The sequence below is a fragment of the Danio rerio genome, chromosome 3 (assembly GCF_049306965.1).
Source record: "Danio rerio strain Tuebingen ecotype United States chromosome 3, GRCz12tu, whole genome shotgun sequence".
Classification (NCBI taxonomy): Eukaryota; Metazoa; Chordata; class Actinopteri; order Cypriniformes; family Danionidae; genus Danio; species Danio rerio.
The window spans coordinates 29730717-29750464 of NC_133178.1; the positions used below are offsets into that span (position 1 = coordinate 29730717).

Genomic DNA, 19748 nt, shown 5'->3' on the forward strand with positions numbered 1-19748 from the left:
CTATGGATAATTTAGCATGTCTTTGAACTTGTGGAGAAAACCAAAAGCACCCAGAGGAAACCCTCACGATTCGGCCCATAAAGCATTCGTTTAACCAGTTACACAATCCTGTTTCGGGCACAGTGACACAGTGGGTAGCACGATCGCCTCACAGCAAGAAGGTCGCTGATTCAAGCCTCAGCTGGGTCAGTTGGCAATTCTGTGTGTTTGTATGTTCTCCCTGAGTTTACGTGGGGTTTCCTCCGGGTGCTCAGGTTTCCCCCACAGTCAAAGACATGTAGTAAAGGTGAATTGGGTAAGCTAAAATTGTCCGTATTGTGTGTGTGTGTTTGAATCAGAGTGCATGGGTGTTTTCCAATGATAGGTTGCAGCTTAAGGGGCATGTGTTGCATAAAACATATGCTGGATAAGTTGGTGGTTCATTCCGCTGTGGCGATCCCAGATTAATAAAGGGACTACGCCGAAAAGAAAATGAATGAACAATCCTATTTCAATTAATCAAGAAAAAAAGACAATCAAAAGAGACGATGTAAAAATATAAACCTCAGTTTATTGCACAATCGCTGCAGGAGACTATGGGGTTTGGAAGATCTGTCTGTGTGAACAAATGTAACCGTGGACATACAAATAGACTGAGAGAGAAATATAGGCCCAAAAAATAAACCAACAAAGAGACACACTTGTAGATGAAACCACTTACAACAAGAAATGTTTACGTAAAACCAAAGTTACAACAATGCTTGTAATAAATTTGTTAAGGAGACCTAATAAAACAACAAAAAAGAAAAATAAGTGCTAACAGGGCTCATCGGGTGAACTTCATCCAGAAGGTCAACAAGGTTCAAACAAGGCTTCAATTACGCTGTTGCAGAGCCAGTAGAGTGCTTTGACCACCAGATGGTGCCACACGACAATCAAATTCAAAAGAAACATTCAAGCAAAGAGTGAAAAAAACAAACAGAAACAAGACAGATCTTTCAGAGACCTCCTGCCTTCCTATGTGCATTAGCTTCTCAGCCTCTGTACTTAAATTAAGATTATCATTAATAGTGGTAATCCATTTCAGTATAATAGTAATAACAATATTTCCATTATCATAATAATGCGAAATGTAACTAATGAGGAGTCGTTTTTAAATTATCAGTAACAGGCTATCCAGCACCTGCATACTAAGAAAAAAAAGGTATTATAGTTTCATACATCATGTCATTATTTTCTTTTTTTTTTTCAACCACAGGACGTTAGAATATACAGACAGGAGAACATCATCCATGAGAACATCATCCTCGTTCCACCTCCAAAAACGTGGGTTCTGATGCAATCCACTTCCTTTAGGGCTCGATGTAACATGCTCTGCACATTCTCACATCACCTAACTAACTACATGAATAAACACATTCTTGATCAGCATTTATGGACACATTCGGCCCATCAAAGGCAATACGCATCAAGAAAGATGCATGGTCCAAATGCCTGATGACTGATAAAAGCCATCGTGACCTTTGCCCTTTAAAAACACACCACTGGCATCACTGGTTTTTCAGTCTTCGATCTCAACCAGAACAAGCAAAAAAGACATGACAGGATGAAAAGAAAAACTGGCCCGAAATCAGTAGTTGAGGTCACTCAATACAAGTGAGCACTGACAGGGCACCCTGAGAAGAGGAAACCCCAGGATGGCATGGTCTGAGCTAAACATGTTAGTGTGAATACACAGATCTTTCTTTTCAGGACTGGTGAAACATCGTTTTTTTTTTGGAATTCACATGTACAAACATGTTTGCGTATGTATATATATGTACATATTTCAATTATGCATAGTTATCCAGTGGGTTTCAGAGGTAATAACATATCAGGACCCCCGTTTTTTAGTTTTTTTCAACCCAAAACAACTGTATTGCAGCCTCTCCTTACCTTTTCTAACGTAAAAAAATGAGATTTTGCCAACCGAACTGTTATAATCGCTTCTAAACTGTTTAAAAACCAAAGACCGTGTTGACGTTATGACATCATAGTAGTACAGACATATCATTATGACATTAACCCTACTAAATAATGCAACAGCATTGTTAGCTCCCCTCAAGGCCGTTCATTGTGGTGTCACAATTTGAGCTTTTTACTGTTACAGGATGATCAAATCGCTGCTGTTTTTGAAATCGGACAATTCGTATCAAGTGTCGCCCCCTCTGAGATGAAATACATAAACATTCAATATATTCTCTTAGAACGTTGTTGCTTTATATATTAATATGAATATATAAAAATGTCAGTATGTATGCCGCTTGCATTTTATGCATATACAGTCTACATATAGGTATTTACCTTACCCATATGGACTTCTAATTGGTTTTTCACTTTGATCCAAAGCCCTTTTGGTAAAAAAATAAACAGTGCAGTTAATTACTTGATATGGTTGTATTGCCTCTGGGCTGCCCTCCTGATTTCATTCCCTTTCTATAGACAGACGTGCTTTGAAGCATTAGCTTTGTTACTGCACATTAAGCACACGTCAGTGGTTGCATTGCGCAAGCATTACAAATCGTACGTTGTGTTTTCAGGGGATTGCTTTACTGGTATTTACATGCACCGCTTCATTTCAGAGCTGTCAATTAATAGCATTAAAGGTGAGGGACTGTATTTGTGGCTGCTAGGATCGGGACTGCTGTGTGTGACACCTGAGGCCCCAAAACAGCTAATTTGGCATAGAGTATATTTGAGTTTGTCAGATATATCGGAGCAACATTCTACCTAACATGCACTGGTTCTACACTAATAGGTCTGACTTCTGCTATAGGATTATCAGAGTGCTGTGGTTGTGTAAAGATATGTGATCCCCAACTGGTTAAAAATAATAATAATAATAATAATAAAATAAAAACAGTAGTAGATGCACTCAAAAAACAAAAAAATTCAAACATTTTCAACAACATCTTAAATATAATGTCAAGAGAACTGAAATGACCTCACTGATGTTCATTCTGAGAGCTACATTGCGATAGTGTCTCCCAATCTATCACATTGTGTCATTTGTTTGTCACAAGCTATAGAGGTTGCAAGGGTAAAAAGAGTCATCCTTGGTTTGTTTCACATAGTAGCGCATAAATGTGCCAAGATAAATCCAAATGTGCAAAAAAAAAATAAGGTTCCTTAATACTGCACATTTGGAACAATGTCAACGTTTCCATAGTGCAATCAGCCAGAGGAAGTGATTTATTTAGGCCAATTCACACTGCACCAACAAATGCAGACCAACGCAGACAATCGCCAGATGATGCACATCACTGTTCAGACAATCTATGACCCGACAAACACCAATTCAGCATGTTCAACTAACGAAAACGAGCTCTGACAGATGCAAACACACATCGACTAATCCTACAAAACCCAATGAAGTGTGAATTGACCTTTTGAATTTGACTTTCTAAAGTAGGAGACTGTTTAGCTTTAGTCTTTTGGCAACTTATCTGAAATTAGAGGGTACATAATGAAAAATATATACATCCTGTGCATTAACTTCATCCAATTTCTCAGGATTTAATGCTTAATTTGCTCTGCACAGCCTTTAAAATATTCTCAGCCACAGATGAGCATGAATGGATGTGTTCAACACATGCATAGGATTACCTGGTGAACACTTTTGTTTCACCCTTTACTTCTGTGCTGTTACAAGTGCATCATCTGTGCAGGCAGAAAATTTGGTCTGTACCCGGTAAAGAAAGTAGATAAAATTGCATTTCAAGGACATGGACCATCGAAGAACATGGACAACTTATTAAGTCTTGACGTTTCTTACAAATAAGAACCATATATATATAGCATTAGTTTGGCACAAGTAAGCCGTACCAATATTCCCTTAGTCATCCTTTAGGAATTCATAGTGTAATACAGCTCCATTCTGGAGTCCAATGTTCCTCTGCCACATCTGATGAGCGGGAACATCAGGTGTACAGTAGTGGAGGAGAGCCAGCAGAGAATTAAAGCCTTCGTGCAAACAGCACACCATCAAGAAAATAATATTCCTCGTCTTAAACCCAAGGTTACATGGATAATTGAGGTTAAAGGTCAGGAAGAAATGAAATCTAATTTAGAGCTGTACAAAATTCAATCTTCCAAACTACAGATTAGGATATTAAAAACCACGAGTGTACAAGCTTGAATGGACTGTTTAGCAGCAGAGCAGAGGAAATATCTATTGCAGGTAACGGTAAATGTTTCCCAAGGCATTATTAAAATCATGCTCCTGCAAAAAAAAACGGCATTAACCAAATGCCCCTTAGATGCTATCAAACACGATCAAAGCCACCAAGGGCACTCAAACCCTAAAGCGCCCTCTCAGCAACTTTAATCACTCAGTAAACATAAAAACAGCAAGGCAACAAACCAAGGAATGACCCTTTCAACCTTACGATTGTGAATATATGGACCTGAACAGGGAAATGACACACAAAAAAGTGATAAAACAAGTAAAATCAACTCAAGTATTTCCAGTAAATGTTGCTGTGAGTTCGGGCATACAGTACATTTTGTGAGAGTGTGTGTGTAGTGTGTATTGTAGTGTTCGCATTGATGTAACATCTGATATGCTGCATAGTCTGCAATAGAGTAAGTTCGAGGTGCATACGTCATTTCTGCACCGGCGATTTTGTTGGTGTCACCAGCGAAAATTGAGAAATAGAGACAAACTGTAATTAGTTGTCATGAAAGCCATGCTATTTTGAGCAGAGTTTTTGATAATGTGATATGTTACATCTTGCTTTTCGAGAGCCAATTATCTACGGGCTCGATTCTGTCTGTCTTTATATAGCGAAAACTAAATTTAGAGGCTTTTTAATAAATGCTTTAAACGCTGGTGAATATATGACATCCAATAATGTCAGACCCTATGTGTGTGCATATATGTGTGTGTGTGTATTCCTGTAGATTGTGTAGATCTTGAACCAAAAAAAAAATAAATCTGGCATTTTTTGGGCTAGTAGGTCTAAACAGTGCCATGCACAGACAATGTTTATGCAAACACAGATATGTACATTCTGGCTACTGACGGCACAAACAAGCATGTGTGTCGAAGCTGGCACTGGTGTCTCCTAAAAAAACATTTAAAACACTTCTTATGGACTTCTCGTGCACACATTTATATACAAAGCACAACAGCCTCCCCCCAACCCCAACCATTCCTTGCCCAATTAACGCTGCATTCCCAAACATCTCATTACTAAAAGAGGTCCTCGCGCCCTATTACCCACGAATCCAGACTAGCAGGGGCCACCGTCAGTCTGAGGGACAGTGATAGGTGTTTATCCACAGTAAATCGTCCAGCACCCCCCAGTGTAGGTACAGTATGGAGACCACCACCAGCACATGCATGATCTGATGGCTGTTGCACCAGTAGTCAAAGAGGCCTGGCCGGAAGCGTTCGGGGATTCGGGTGATATTGATGACCCCACCCAACACCGCTAGTGCATCCATGGTGAGAAAGTGACGCAGTGAGGTGGGACTCCCTCCGCCCACACCTACCCAGCGCAGGAGGAAAAAGGAGAAGCGGAAAAGGGCTTGCCAGGCGAAGGAACGCAGACGCCGCACTCTGCTGCGTGCTGTGATGGCACAGTAGATGGCGTAACTGGATAGCAGGATGTACATCAACAGAGCCACTGTGCGTGTGAAGGGGTAGCAGAGAAGAGTGCTGTACACAATGGGCAGAGCTCCTGTAAGAGCAAACACAGTGTTACTACGACAAAAAGCTCTTGTTATATGATGCTGGATATATACCACTACATGATTTTAGGTCGCTGACAAAAGCCAAAAATCAAAAGCAAACGAATGGTTGTTCATGAGTTAGAGTTAATCCCATGGTGAGTTATCATCAGTGGCTTAAAGTAACAAATTACAAATACTCAAACTACTGTAATTGAGTAGTTTTTCTCAGGAATAGTAATTTTCAATATAGTTTTAAAAATGTTTACTTTCACTTCAATACAATGTCAGGCCGATGTCAGTGTCTAACGTCCAATCTAAAATCAACCAAATATTAACAATCTAATGATGTTACTAGGCATGGGCCGTTATATGATTCGGACGGTATGATAACCTTGGATAAAAATATCACGGTTTCACAATTACTGCTTAAAAATATACTCTTTTTAAATGTCTGAGTAAAAAACAAACAAAAAAAAATCCCCTTTGAAAACACTATATTTTATTTTTTGAAAGATTTAAAATATTTTGGAGCAGTAAACACGTCAGGCAACATAATGAAATTAAATCATTGACTTCTGCTGTCTTCATTAGTTTCAAAAACAGAGATTACATTACAATCTAAAACGGCATATTTGGATATCTTTTGTGCTGGAGATACTGTTGTCCTAAAAACAAACAAAAAAAAGTAAATGAAAAATCTTACATATCTTAGGAACGGTATTACAGAAAACTTAGCAGGTTTTAAAACCTTGACTTTTCAAAACGCGGTATACCTTGAAAACGGTTATCGTCCCATGTGTAGATGTTACAGCTTGACGTAGTGTGGACGTTACCACTATGACGTCTATCAGACATTAGATTTTAGTTACCATACCTGATGAATAAATGTCAGTATTCGACGTCAATATGACATTGGTTTAAGTTGTTGACTCAACGTTGAATATTGGTCACTTTCTAACACAAATTAAAATCAACCAAATATTAACGTCATTATTTAAAGTCAAATTAACGTTGTCCTTAGACGCTGATTAGACATTGAATTTTGGTCACCTGACGTCACAACCTAAATATAATTTAATATTAACATCTTAGGACATTGTGTGGCTGCTAGGCAATAACTAAATATACTACAGAATGTTACGTTTAAACACATCCACAAATTACATTTAAATGCATCAGCTTTTTACAGCATAATACTCGCTACTCTCTACTCATGAGTACTTTTGAAAGGGCTACTTTTTACTCATATTTTGAGTAATATTTACAGCAGATAATTTTACCCAACTTGCACCATATTTTTTAGGCAAATAGTGGTACTTTTACTTGAGTATGACATTTCGGTACTCTTTTCACCGCTGGTTATCATAGACACGATCTGAAGTGCCTCAAAAATATTTAGAAAAAGAAATATTTAGGAGACTGTTTGACACCTGAGTCTTGCTTTTTAATTGGCAAATATACTGACAAGATGCAGATAAATTATTGCCAATGAGAGAGTGCAAGATACAGAGGAAGGCAAGTTCAAAAGAAAAAAGTGTTGAGTGTTAATATCGACAAAACTATTGAAGAATAGCCATTCTCGTCTTAAGACAATTTTGAAACACTTTTTTTATCCACTTCTAATGTTGACTACTATATAAATAAATGATATAATAATTATTATATATGATAAACACATACACTACTGGTCAAAAGTTTGGGGTCTGTAGGATTTTTAAATGTTTTAACATAAACCTATCCTGCTCACCAAGGCTGCATGAAAAATACAGTACAGTACAGTATTGTAAAATTGTGAAATGTTATTGCACTATAAAATAACTGTTAAAAATTAGTTTATTGTTTAATTTAATGATTTAATCCAGTGATTTTAAAGATCACTGCTGAATTTTCAGCTTCATTACTCCAGTGTTCAGAGTGACATGATCCTTCAGAAATCCCTCTAATATTAATTATTATTATTATTATTATTATTATTATTATTATTATTATTATTATTATTATTGGTAATAATAAAATTTGATTAGAAAATACATACGATAAGTAATAAATAAATAAATATTTAGTAAGTATTTAGCAATTTAACTTTATTTACATTTAATAAATGTTGCCTTTTTGAAAAAAAAAAAAAGAAAAAAAAGACCCCAAATTTTTGACCTTTAGGGTACATACAAAATAGGAACTGAACATGTCACCATTTTTTCAGAAATAGGTGCCGTTCACTTGAGACTTTCACCAGATGTCAGTAGCAACCAAGTAATTGATACATACCAAGAAAACAAAACTAATTTGTTTAAAAATGAAGTGATGTGTAACAACATAAAATGACTCAGGGATAAAGTATTGAACAATCTATTGTCCATTTCACACAGGAGGCATCTTGAAGCTGTCTTTATATAAAAAAGCCTTTTATACAAAGTATTAAATAAATTTCAGTAGTTCAGTGGTTTCTCCTTGTGTCATTCCATTGTTATTGCACATAACAAATTTTCTGAATTTTCCTGATTTTATTTTATAGATTCGTCTGCTGCAAATCAAAGCACAAACAACCTTGATCACAAGCTTTCTGCAGAGCACCATTTTAATTTGGAAGTGTTCCAGTCTCATACAGCTTACGTTGTATGAAACGCACGTTCTGATGGCTTTGAAATTCATGTAGTGATTGGGTGGCATAATATGTACATAATTTAATCATAGATAAATATCTAGCACATTTAACACCTGCTTCCCTCTGTACACTATACAAAATAGATGTTGTGGTTGCAAGAAATGTACTGTTAAAAACGTGATTTAATTTCTGGATGGCTTTTTAGATCAAACTTTAGAATTTTATTTAAGGCTTATTAGATGTCTTGTACAGCGTGATATAAGCAGGTTGATAATGTATCAACCTGTATAAATGACCAAACGAAAAAAGTTAGAAACACCGAAGTCCACATAAATCATGTCAATTCATACTTTATAAAGGTTTATAAAGAAAAACTACATGACACCCCATGTATATGAATAAACATGAACTAAATAGCAATATAAAATAAAACATCCTAATGCACAGAACTGCTAAATAAAAGAAATTATTGAGAGAGAATGTTTCAGTTCTGGCAGGATATCTTTCTTTTAGTTTATTGTAAACTACAGGCTGACTCTACCTTCTTAAAATAAAAACAATAATAATAATAGTAAATATAATTGACAAGGAATAACATTTTTGTTTTTTAAAATCATATACCTTTAAAGTATCATTTGTGAAGGACATTTAAATCTATTGGCTGTAGATGGTTGTCTAACTAACTTACAATTAACCATACAAATTATGACCATTCTTACAAGAATAATTTCATGAATTGCACAGGTTATATTCAAAAACTATAGTATCAAAACAGTAGCTTAACTAACTTTTCATTATGTAATCAATGCAGTCCTGAAAACCATTTCTTCCTCTTCAAGCATAATTTAAAGTAAATCAAATGGCTCTAAATGGCTTAAAAAAATAAAAACTTTTGACTTCCAACAATATAATTTTAAAAAAGTAAAGGCACTTTCAAATCTAAAGATGAACAAGATATAGTGGAAGTGCTGAGCAACAGCTTTGTCACTGCTGCTTTTCATGTGACAACAGAGAAAAAACTCTTGTTGTAAAGCACTTCATGTCTCCTTTGTTCTCTCTTCGCTTCTTTATTTCCTCTGTGTTACAACATTTTCTTCAGCAACCCTTCTGCTTTAGTTAAATGTTGCAACAGCTTGAACCAAGGCTATAGACGCTGATAAGCGAGAATAAGTCCAATTACTCATTCATTGTCTTTAAATGCAACAGTACACAGCCGGCAGGTAAAGTGATCACAATTAAATGTGACCTGATGTCACTTCACTGACTAGGCATGTGACGATGGGTCAAAGTTAAGTTAAAACCTCAATTTTTTTTTGTTATACCGTTCCTATGTTTTTTTTTTTTTTTACAACAATTTTATTGAGGTTTTTAGGGCAACAGTATCTTCAGCAGAAAAGGGCCCTCCACATCAAAAGCCCATGATTCAGAAAACATCTGAAAAACAAATCACTTTTACACCAACATCCACGCCTGCTATAGACCTGAACAGTGCAGTGGCTTACTTCATATCCAAAGAAAAGTTAGATAAAGAAGCCTTTTAAAGGTTTAAAGAAATCTGTGTTTTAAAACTAATGAAGATAGCAGAGGTCAATGACTTATTTTAATTATTTAGCCTGACATGTTTCAGGCATGTGATCAACCGAGGACAAAAAAAAAGGAAGACGAGACTGTGCCCCCAACACACACACACACACACACACACACACACACACACACACACACACACACACACACACACACACATATATATATATATATATATATATATATATGTGTGTGTGTGTGTGTGTGTATATGTGTGTTTCAGAAAAAACAAAACAAAAAGCGCTCTGGGGTTCAAATGTATGGTCGGTGCTCTTTGGGTAAGGGATTCATCAAATCTGCAACAAGAATAATAATAATAATTCTAAAAAATAAAAACAATAATAATATTCTATAATATAAATATTTGATGTTGGCCACACAATTTAAGTTTTATTTTTTGTTTCATGAGTTAGTTGTTTAATAGTGACCAAAGTAATATTTAATAGGTTTATACTTTGTACCTCGATGTCTGGACAGATCCCCACACCGCCACTAGATGGCGCCACTAACTCGGTTAGTTCTCTTGTGTTCACAGAATATAAATTTGCCTGTAATTTAGTTCACACTTTATTCCAAAATGATAAATATACTACTAGTCAGGCAACAATTCGAACTGTATTTATTAATTCCACTTGAATTGAGTAGTCTAATATGTGTTAATATTTCACCCTAAAAAAAATTCATACAATTGCTAATATGAGTCTATCACTTGCACTTTTCCTTTTCTTCGACTCAATCCTTGTTTTCAATAGCTTTAATTAATTCCAAAATATATTTTTATACATTTGTACATTTTATACATTGTATTGAAATAGCAATTTGGACATGCGCGATTTCTAAATCTGACTGAATAAGACTGAATATCCTGTAAGTATAAATCAGGCTTTACTTGAGTTTGATAGCGCGCGTTCATACAAACACATTTGTTTTGTCATAGTGCTGCTCTAGAGACGATAGCCCCTTTCACACAGTGACACCGGTAAATATCTGGAAAATTTCCGGAACGACTTTACCGGTATATTCAAAAAAGCGCTGTTCACACAGGCGAGGACATTACGGAAATTTTCCGGAAAAGAGCATTCACACATCCATCGCAAAATACCGGTAAATTCTGACATCATTCACCACAAATGAGCTTTAAACGGCTGCGCTTGTATTTGTAAACATTTGACTAAATTACAAACTCTGTGGATGATCAATATTGTGAACAACTTTCGCAGGATCACTTTCTCATGTCGAGATGTTCATAATATGTGCGTGTGCAGGCGCTCACATGCTGTTTCACAGGCACACGCAAAGCTTGAAGGTAAACAAACAACGGCTTATCATAAGCATCTCATCGATGATTATTTACACAGTTGGCATAAAGAAGAACATATAAATGTGATCTGACTAACTTCTAGCAGCTAAATGTGTCTGGAAAAATATTCAAAGGTTTTTATTCTCACAAACCGCGCAGACGTAAATGCGTCTGACTGTTGTGATTGGCTAAAGCAGACGTCTCACGTCAGCACGTTCTAGACGTGCACGCGCTTATTACGGTAATCTTCCTTCTGCATTCACACAGCGCAGCATTCCAGCAAATTGCCGGTAATGTTACAACTTCTCTTTCCGGAAAATAGCCAGAACGATTTTACCGGTATTTTCAAAAAGGACCTGTTCACACATACAACCTTTCCGGAAAATTGCCGGCAATTTTCCGGAAAGGTCTGTATGTGTGAAAGGGGCTAATGTGTTACAGCTTTACTATGCAATTTTATTTTGTGTCTGTTTTAGAGACATGTTACAGGTCTTTGATGAAAATCTGAATGTCTTTCTTTTTAAATAGGTTTCAGATTTACACTGTAAACACAGATTCAGTCTGTCTGTGACAAAATCCTGATTAAAATTGAAATCACAATATTGTTCAAGAAAATCGTGATAGGTTTCTTCTGCCCATACCGCACAGACTTATACCATCAGAATCTTATACCGCCCATGCTTATCACTGACCTCATGAACAATACAAAAAGATCAAATGTAAGATGCCGGAGGAAGAACCTGAATCAGCATGGGAACCAAATCGGAAAGATGCACTAATAGATATTGTGATGGAGTGCTGGGATTGATCAGACAGTGATACAGTGTGAGATGCTGACCTAGCGTGTTGATCATGCAGATTCCGCACATATCTAGCGTGAGCAGGGTTTTGTAGACCGGCTCGCCTCCCTCATGGTTCATGAAGAGGTGGTAGACCACTGAGCCCAGCTGCGGGGACAAGCAGGCCAGGAAGTGCACCACACCGAGCCACGTCACGCTGATCTGAGACCAGGGGATGTTGAGCGGGAGCAGCACCAGGAAGCAGAGCAGAGGAATTCCTGAGTGGAGAAAGAGAAAACAAGCAGACAAAGAGGCTCAGGAGAGTGATTGTGTACAGAAGATGCATAAAGTGCTGTCGAAACACGCAGGGCCTGTGAAGAGATTGAGACGGTCGTTATTGGACATTACGCTCAGACAAGCCCTGCAGTGTTTTATCGTGTCCCTTGAGCTGAATGCTGCAGCCTAAACAACACATGGATTTATGGAGGCCCAGGGTACAGTCCAGTACAATGAGGGTCTCAGCAGGCTTTGCTGGGCTAATTTTAGCAGCAGCTGCCAAAATGCTAACTACGAGCTAAAACAAAGACCTTTAAATGTCTTTAGGGCTGAATGACACTCTGTGGCTTTATATTAGGGACTCCAAGTGCACGACTGCTGAACAATTTTATGACTATTTGTGAATCGCTTTTTCTCTCTGTCATTCCCTCAGCGTCAAATGATTTACCCTGGCCAGGTAAAAGCACCAATGCCTTCTAGTACATCTATTTTGAGTGAGTTATCTCTGTTGGCTTAACTCTTGCTCTGACACTATTGGTAGAGAACATGCCCTATACCCTAAAAAAGTACATGCGTTTGAGTGGCACATACAGTTTGTACTTAAATGTGCACATTAAATGAAATGTTTCACTGACATATTATTGATAGGTAATACTGTAAATCACAACTTTAGTTTAAAAAGCAGTAGCTTGTGGAAGCCAGCTTCTGCCACATAAAAATAATGCTTTGGTAAATCATTATGACAAAATGAAGAATGGAAATCTGGCGTTTAATGCTCCAGGTCCATTGAATTAAAAGTATGGTTGTTTATTAAAACATTTCATAGAATTTAATTACTTTGCTTTCTTTCATGGTTGGAAAGTATTCAAATTTAAATTAAAGAGATTAGTTTTACTTTCATAAACTCCCACTTAAAAAAATTTTTACAATAATGTTACATTAGTCAAAATTAGTTACTAACAAAAACTAAGAAACTTGTACAGAATTTATTAACCATAGTTCAACATTTACTAATGCTTTATTCACTATATTGTTATGAAGAGTTTAGTTGCAAAAACCTCTAAAGGACATCTGAAATTTTCTTGTAAAATTAGCATTTTTACCAGCTCCTGTGTGCAAGTTCAGTCACTTCTATGGCAAAAATAAGTTCTTTTCATGATCTTTAAAGTGAAATAACTCAACATAAAACATAGAAAGCTGAAAAAAACACTCATTTCCCATACACATTTCATACATTTAAAAATATACATATTTTTTTCTATAAAATAACTGTTCAAAAGTAGTCTCATTAAATGTAATAATTTATACCAGTGATTTAAAAAATTATTTTCAGCTTCATTATTGAGTCTTCATTACTCCAGTCACAAGATCCTTCAGAAATCACACTAATATTAATAATTATTACTACTACTACTACTACTCTTATTGTTTATATTAATATTTTTTATTTATTATTACTTATTTGACAAGTACTAAAGTTATAAATATTAAAAATCTACAAAGTTATATTTGTCATAATTGACTAATAGAACTTTACAGATATTTTTACACATGATTTTCTTCCAAAATACCAGAACACAAATGTAGCATCTTTTAATGATCGGATTAAATTAATAATCTCATAGTCTCATAAATTAAATAAAAATAAAAAAATAAAAAAATTGTATTTTGAGGGTGGTATTTTAAGTACTTGCAAGTACCCTTTTTACGCTTACTAAAAACTTTTCAGATTTTTTTTTTTTTTTACTGTCAAAACAAATATAAATGTATAATGAGGTTTAAAGTGATTTACTCACTCGTGTGTACAGAAATACGGGTATGATTTCACTTTCCTTGGCTCAGCACAAAATAATTTTTACAAATTTTTAAAAAATTTCTCAAAAGAATTAATTTTGTGTTCAGTAAGAATATAAAATAACTCATAATTCATAGAACATCACAAAATAACCACTTTTTTGAGTGAATTTTTTTGTGCTGAGTGAACGTCAGTGTCAATTAATTTGTGCAAACATCCGCTATCAGATCATATAACCCATCTTTGGCCAATACAGAGTTAGTGGAGACCACAGACCATAAAAGAAAGAAAAAAAAATAACGCGCACACTCACAGACATCAGCAAAAGTGGTTAGACCATGAACTGATCAGAAATGATTAATATTCACCATCAAGTGTCAGACTGGCGATGACTGAATCTTTCTTAAAACAGCAGATGTTACAATGGGAAATATGTGAACAACATCAAGTGTTGCAGTCAAAGCATGCCGTGCAGACATGGGATGAGATTGTGCATACGTATCATGCAAAGTAAAACACAAATACTTCAACACAAAGCAAACACATTTAAGGAGCATGCACCTCGGCTGGCTTTAAATGCAAGGATGGAAATCCTTATGTAAAAACAATCCTAAAAGAAAGCACCATCCTTCAGTCTACTTCACTAGTTTCCTTGAATTGTTACAAACTCCATTTCAACAGTGCACAAAATGCAGACACAAAACAAATGCCTCTATATTCCTGATTAGAAAAGGACAAGTAGGTAGGTGCAATTGTATACAGCAAAGTCATCTTTTGGGTCAAGTTAAGCTGTGTCGCTCAATTCAAACCTCTAATTTCTGCTTACTTACTGTAACTACAGAAGGCCAGAACGCTCTCAAATATACTCCAAACCACAGTGCTTACTAAGCACACAGTCACTTTGAGAATGATGCAGTTTTTCCTTATTGTTGTGAATGTGCCATTTGTCGCCATAAAACAATTAAACATAATCCCAAGAAGGTTTTACCAGTCAACAACATTCTTGGAAGGGAAGTGTAGTTTGACAGCACCTGGAGGCAACCACATGACCAAACTTGATGGTTCCACACAGAACTGCAATTAAGCCTACATATTTACAAGCAGAAATTCCTTTGGAGTTGACCTTTATGCCTGAGATTTTATATATATATATGCATATATATTTCCTCTGCAACCAATACACTAGAGTGTATCTAGTAGTAAGTACTGCAGCTCCAATACAAAAGTACAGCACAAATTATTTAACAAAACAACCATTTTGTTATTGACAAAGAATTAATTATGTATAGGAAACTGCAGCATATAGTGATGCACACAGCAGAAGAGTGGGATGGAGAGTTTGGTCAAAGATGCCGATCTTTGCACTTCATGGTGTAGCTGTACAGTCATTAAAAGGAGCAGTTCACACAAAATGAGCCTTTTTAAATTTAATCTTGTAAGACATACGAACGAGATGCTCTGAAAAATGAACAGGCCAGTCTTTTTCAATGAACAGGGGTGATTGAATATGTCAAGGTTCTAAAAGGACACTTAAGACCAATTCACACCGCATACACAAACAAATAAGTTTAGAATGTTATGAAAATTACTGTCATGTTCACGCTGAACCAAAAATTACCACACACACAATACGTCATTCATTCATTCATTCATTAAATAAATATATGATCCATCTCATGGCTAGAAAAACATTTACTTGAAGCCTATCTGGTCCGTTATCAGATTAGGTCTGAGTTTTTTTTTTAATTACATTACCGAGTCCGACCAAAAGTTTGGGGTCTGTTTTTTTAAAGTTATTATTATTAGTCTGTTCATCAGGGCAGCATTTATCAAATGTAAAAAAACATTTTTAAATTTTTAAATACTTATTGATCAAATATTTATTTATTACTTATTATATGTATTTTCAAATGAAATTATTAGTCCAGTCAATATTGCTTTTATTACTATTACCATTAATAATAATACTACTACTACTAATAATAATAATAGTAGTAGTAATAATAATAATAATAATTATTATTATTATTATTAATAATATAAGAATGATTTTTGAAGGACCATGTGACTCTGAAGACTGAGGTAATGAAGCTGAAAATTCATCTTAAAAATCACTGGAATTAATGATTACATTAAATGATAAACTACATTTGAACAGTTATTTTATGTGCAATAACATTACACAATTTTCCATTTTGTTCTGTATTTTTGATGAAATAAATACAGCCTAGGTGAGAAGGAGAAGATAATTTTAAAACATTTAAAGGCCATGGTGACCCCAAACTTTTGACCGGTGGTGTCTATTTGGGAATTTTTATCTTGTTTTTAATCCAAAAATCTAAATTTCAAATCGAAAACAAGATCATTTTTCTTAACCTATTAACAAATGATTTAACTTGTTTACAGTTTAATGTACTTTTGACTTATTACCTTTGAAATGAAAACAAAATGTTTTACTTTAAGATTTATTAGTTATTTGAACAAGAAATGAGACAAAAAAAAAACTCTTAAGTAAGCAAAGCATTTTTTATTTTTTTTCATTGTGATTATTCAATTTCTGTACCTAAATACAGTGTGCGAATTTTACACTGATGTTCAGGGGGTAAACTTTTATGGTTAGATTGTGTAATACATGCTGTGTAATTACATCTAGTTTATCATTAAACGTATTTAAGTGTTCAGAGTTTTGAGGGATATTTAATGTATTCTGACCAAAAGTATGTGATTTCAGACATTACTGTATAGGTCAAACTATTTAAACTGCACCTAATTTGACTTTACTTTCAGGTTATATGTAGATACAAACACCTATTTTAGCTTTTGACATCTTGTGAACACTTACGATGTCCGCCTGTACTTAAGATCTGCCAGCTTCAGACTGTTAAATAAATAAAAAATTGGATAGACTGACTGGCGCGATTTTGTATTTACAATGGTATGAACTATTACAGGGAGGTCAAATATTTTAATAATTTTATTATTTTAGTAGAAAATATATTATTTGTATATTTTTTGTAGAAATATAAATATTTATATATTTATAAAAACATTATTATTTAAAATACAAATCAGAGTAAACTATTTCTCAATATTAAAAGACTGACCCCCATACATCCTGTTTTTGCCGTCCTTCAGGGGGGATCAAGTGTTTAATACCCCCAAACCCCCCTGTAATTCGCACCCTGCCTAAATACTATTAGACTCACCAGTAAAAAAATTATAATAATTTAACTATTCAAACCATCTGGTGAAACTGTATATGTATATATATCGCCGAAAAATAAAATATCGCAATATCAGATTTTTCCAATATCATGCAGTCCTATATCACATTGCTTTGACGTCCACGATGCAACAAATGCGGATTAAACATGTTCAGTCGGGGGTAAAACAAACTCTGACCGATGGCAACAAATGCCGACAGGGGTAACACACTGATCCAAACTCCAACAGACTTGTTTGTAGGCGTTTGTCTGTGTGGTGTGAATTGGCCTTAAGACTTCTATGCCCTATATTTCAAGTCTTTCAGTTTAATGAGAGAAGTACATAATTTGCTCAATAAGCAAGTGATTCATTTGAAGATTTTCAGTGAATGTGTCGATTTTGACAGTTTACAAAACAATTAATTATTAGTTCAATTGACTAAAGGTCATTATTAAAGAATAACAGATTACATTTTAACCTGTTTAGGAACAGGACTAAAAAGAACTATATTATTATGATGTGGTTGAGAAATTTCAGCATTATGGATGTGACTTTTGAAGTAAAAATGCAAAACATAATTTTACAGAGAAAGTACATGTTAACATTACATTAAAACATTTTTTTTACATTTTTCAAAACAACTAACCATGAAGTTATGAGAGCAGGAAAATATCAATCTGTAAACTCTTTTAGATTTTAAATGAGGAAAACAAACATGCGTTATAGATGTGTTTAAAAAAAGTTGTCGATTTACAGTTTACAACATACTTTGTAGAAATTCTGTGAATGAAACTGCACAACCATAAAGAATGAATGCTAATCAAAAGGATAAAAGTTGTCTCTCTGTAGAACAAAAACGATTAATTATATTTTATTCAGCATTCTTGCATTTATGAAGAAAAAGCTTTGCTATGGATGTAATGTCTCTCCGTTATGGATGTGACAGGTGTGAAAATGACACTTGTGTGTATTTAAATTACATATATTTGTTTGAGAATATTGACAGAAACATTGTTGAGTATTTTTACAGTACTGTAAAGTTCAAGCCTACACAAAGAACCTAGAGTTTCGCTATTTTGGTGAAAACTTATGGCAAGATTGACATTTGCATGAAATTGCTCGATTGCATTTAACCTTTTTTTTTTTAAATACCTGTTTTGTTTGTCCTTTTTCTTACCAATTTGACCTTAACTTAGAGGTTATGTGCTCATTTCATTAATTGAACTGCAAGCAGCAACTTGCTCATGCTTGTACTCGGGCACATGTATTGCACAAGAAACTGAGATTCAATACCTCAAACTTCTGATTTAATCACACTTTTCCCCATTCTAGTAAATTAATTTGGAAATATCTAATTATAAAAACATCCAGATGTCACGCTGCTGAAGATGACATTTAGATTGTAATAAAAAAATGTGCTGTGCAGTTTTGTCTCAATTAAAAAATAAACACACAACAAAATGAGAAAAAAAAATTTCTCAGCCACGCGCATAAACATGCCCGTTTTTACACAATTTTTAAGGCTTAATGAATGAGGCAAAAATGTCACTACATGAATAAGACTGATCAGGGCATGTTTTAACATTTCTCCATGTTCTAAAAAGGAAAGCCATAGTTTGTTTTTTTTTGGCCAACTTGTGTATAAATATGTAATAACTATGTAATAACACTCTTCATTTTGGGTAAACTATACCCTTAATGTGAAGCTTCATTAAAAGCCACTAAGTTGTGGTTTACAAAACACATAGCTTGAATAGGAAGCAGAGACCATTTCCTGTCTCTGGCGATATAGCAACATTTAAATAGGGTTAAGACTATAGCTACGAATGGGTAATACAAATGCAAATACTGGTAAGACCCAAGCAGCCAGTATGACATGACAGCTCTAATAGACATGATAAAGGTATAAATCACCAAAATCTCAAACTTTTGTTGAACCCAAAGAAGGCATTTTGGAAAAAAGTTGTTAACTAGAACATTAACCTCTGACTTTCATAGTGCTTGTTTTTCTTACTATGGAAGTGAATGATAAGTGGTTTCCAACATTCTTCAAAATACATTATTTTGTGTTTAACAGAAAAGGGAGTCGTATAAAGGTCAGGAACCACTTAAGGGCAAGGGTGAACTATCTCTTTAAGTAATGCACTTCATTTAAAATCACACCCCTAAAAAGATGAAGCTGATGACATGTAATAAGCACATGAAGAGAGAGGGCACTGTGAGCTTCCTGTCCCGAAGTAATAACTCACTCACCATGTGTATAGATATTCCCCAGCTCATTGTGCAGATAGAAGAGGCTCTTGATACACTCCTGGACGGTGGAGATGGGTCTATAACCAGTCAGGACGTATTTGTTGAACTGTAAATGTGGAGGAGAGTTTGCCCAGTCCAGCAGTCTGGGCCCGTTTAAAAATGCCATAGCAACCAGAAACAGTCACGACGACGACGCTAAAATAACTACCCTATACATCTACACGTACAAGTACAACACAGACTAAAAAAAGATCTGAC

At 35.0% G+C, this 19748-nt stretch overlaps 1 protein-coding gene across 1 annotated transcript; it reads right to left on the minus strand.

The window, feature by feature from the left end:
• Positions 1–1135: 1135 nt before the first annotated feature.
• paqr4a (progestin and adipoQ receptor family member IVa) lies at positions 1136–19703 on the minus strand. Its single transcript, NM_001328063.1, has 3 exons — positions 19491–19703; positions 12022–12240; positions 1136–5702 (listed from the first exon to the last, which is right to left on the minus strand). The coding sequence occupies exons 1-3, from the start codon at positions 19654–19656 to the stop codon at positions 5269–5271; spliced, it is 819 nt and encodes a 272-aa protein (NP_001314992.1). The 5' UTR covers positions 19657–19703; the 3' UTR covers positions 1136–5268.
• Between the last annotated feature and the right edge of the window lie 45 nt (positions 19704–19748).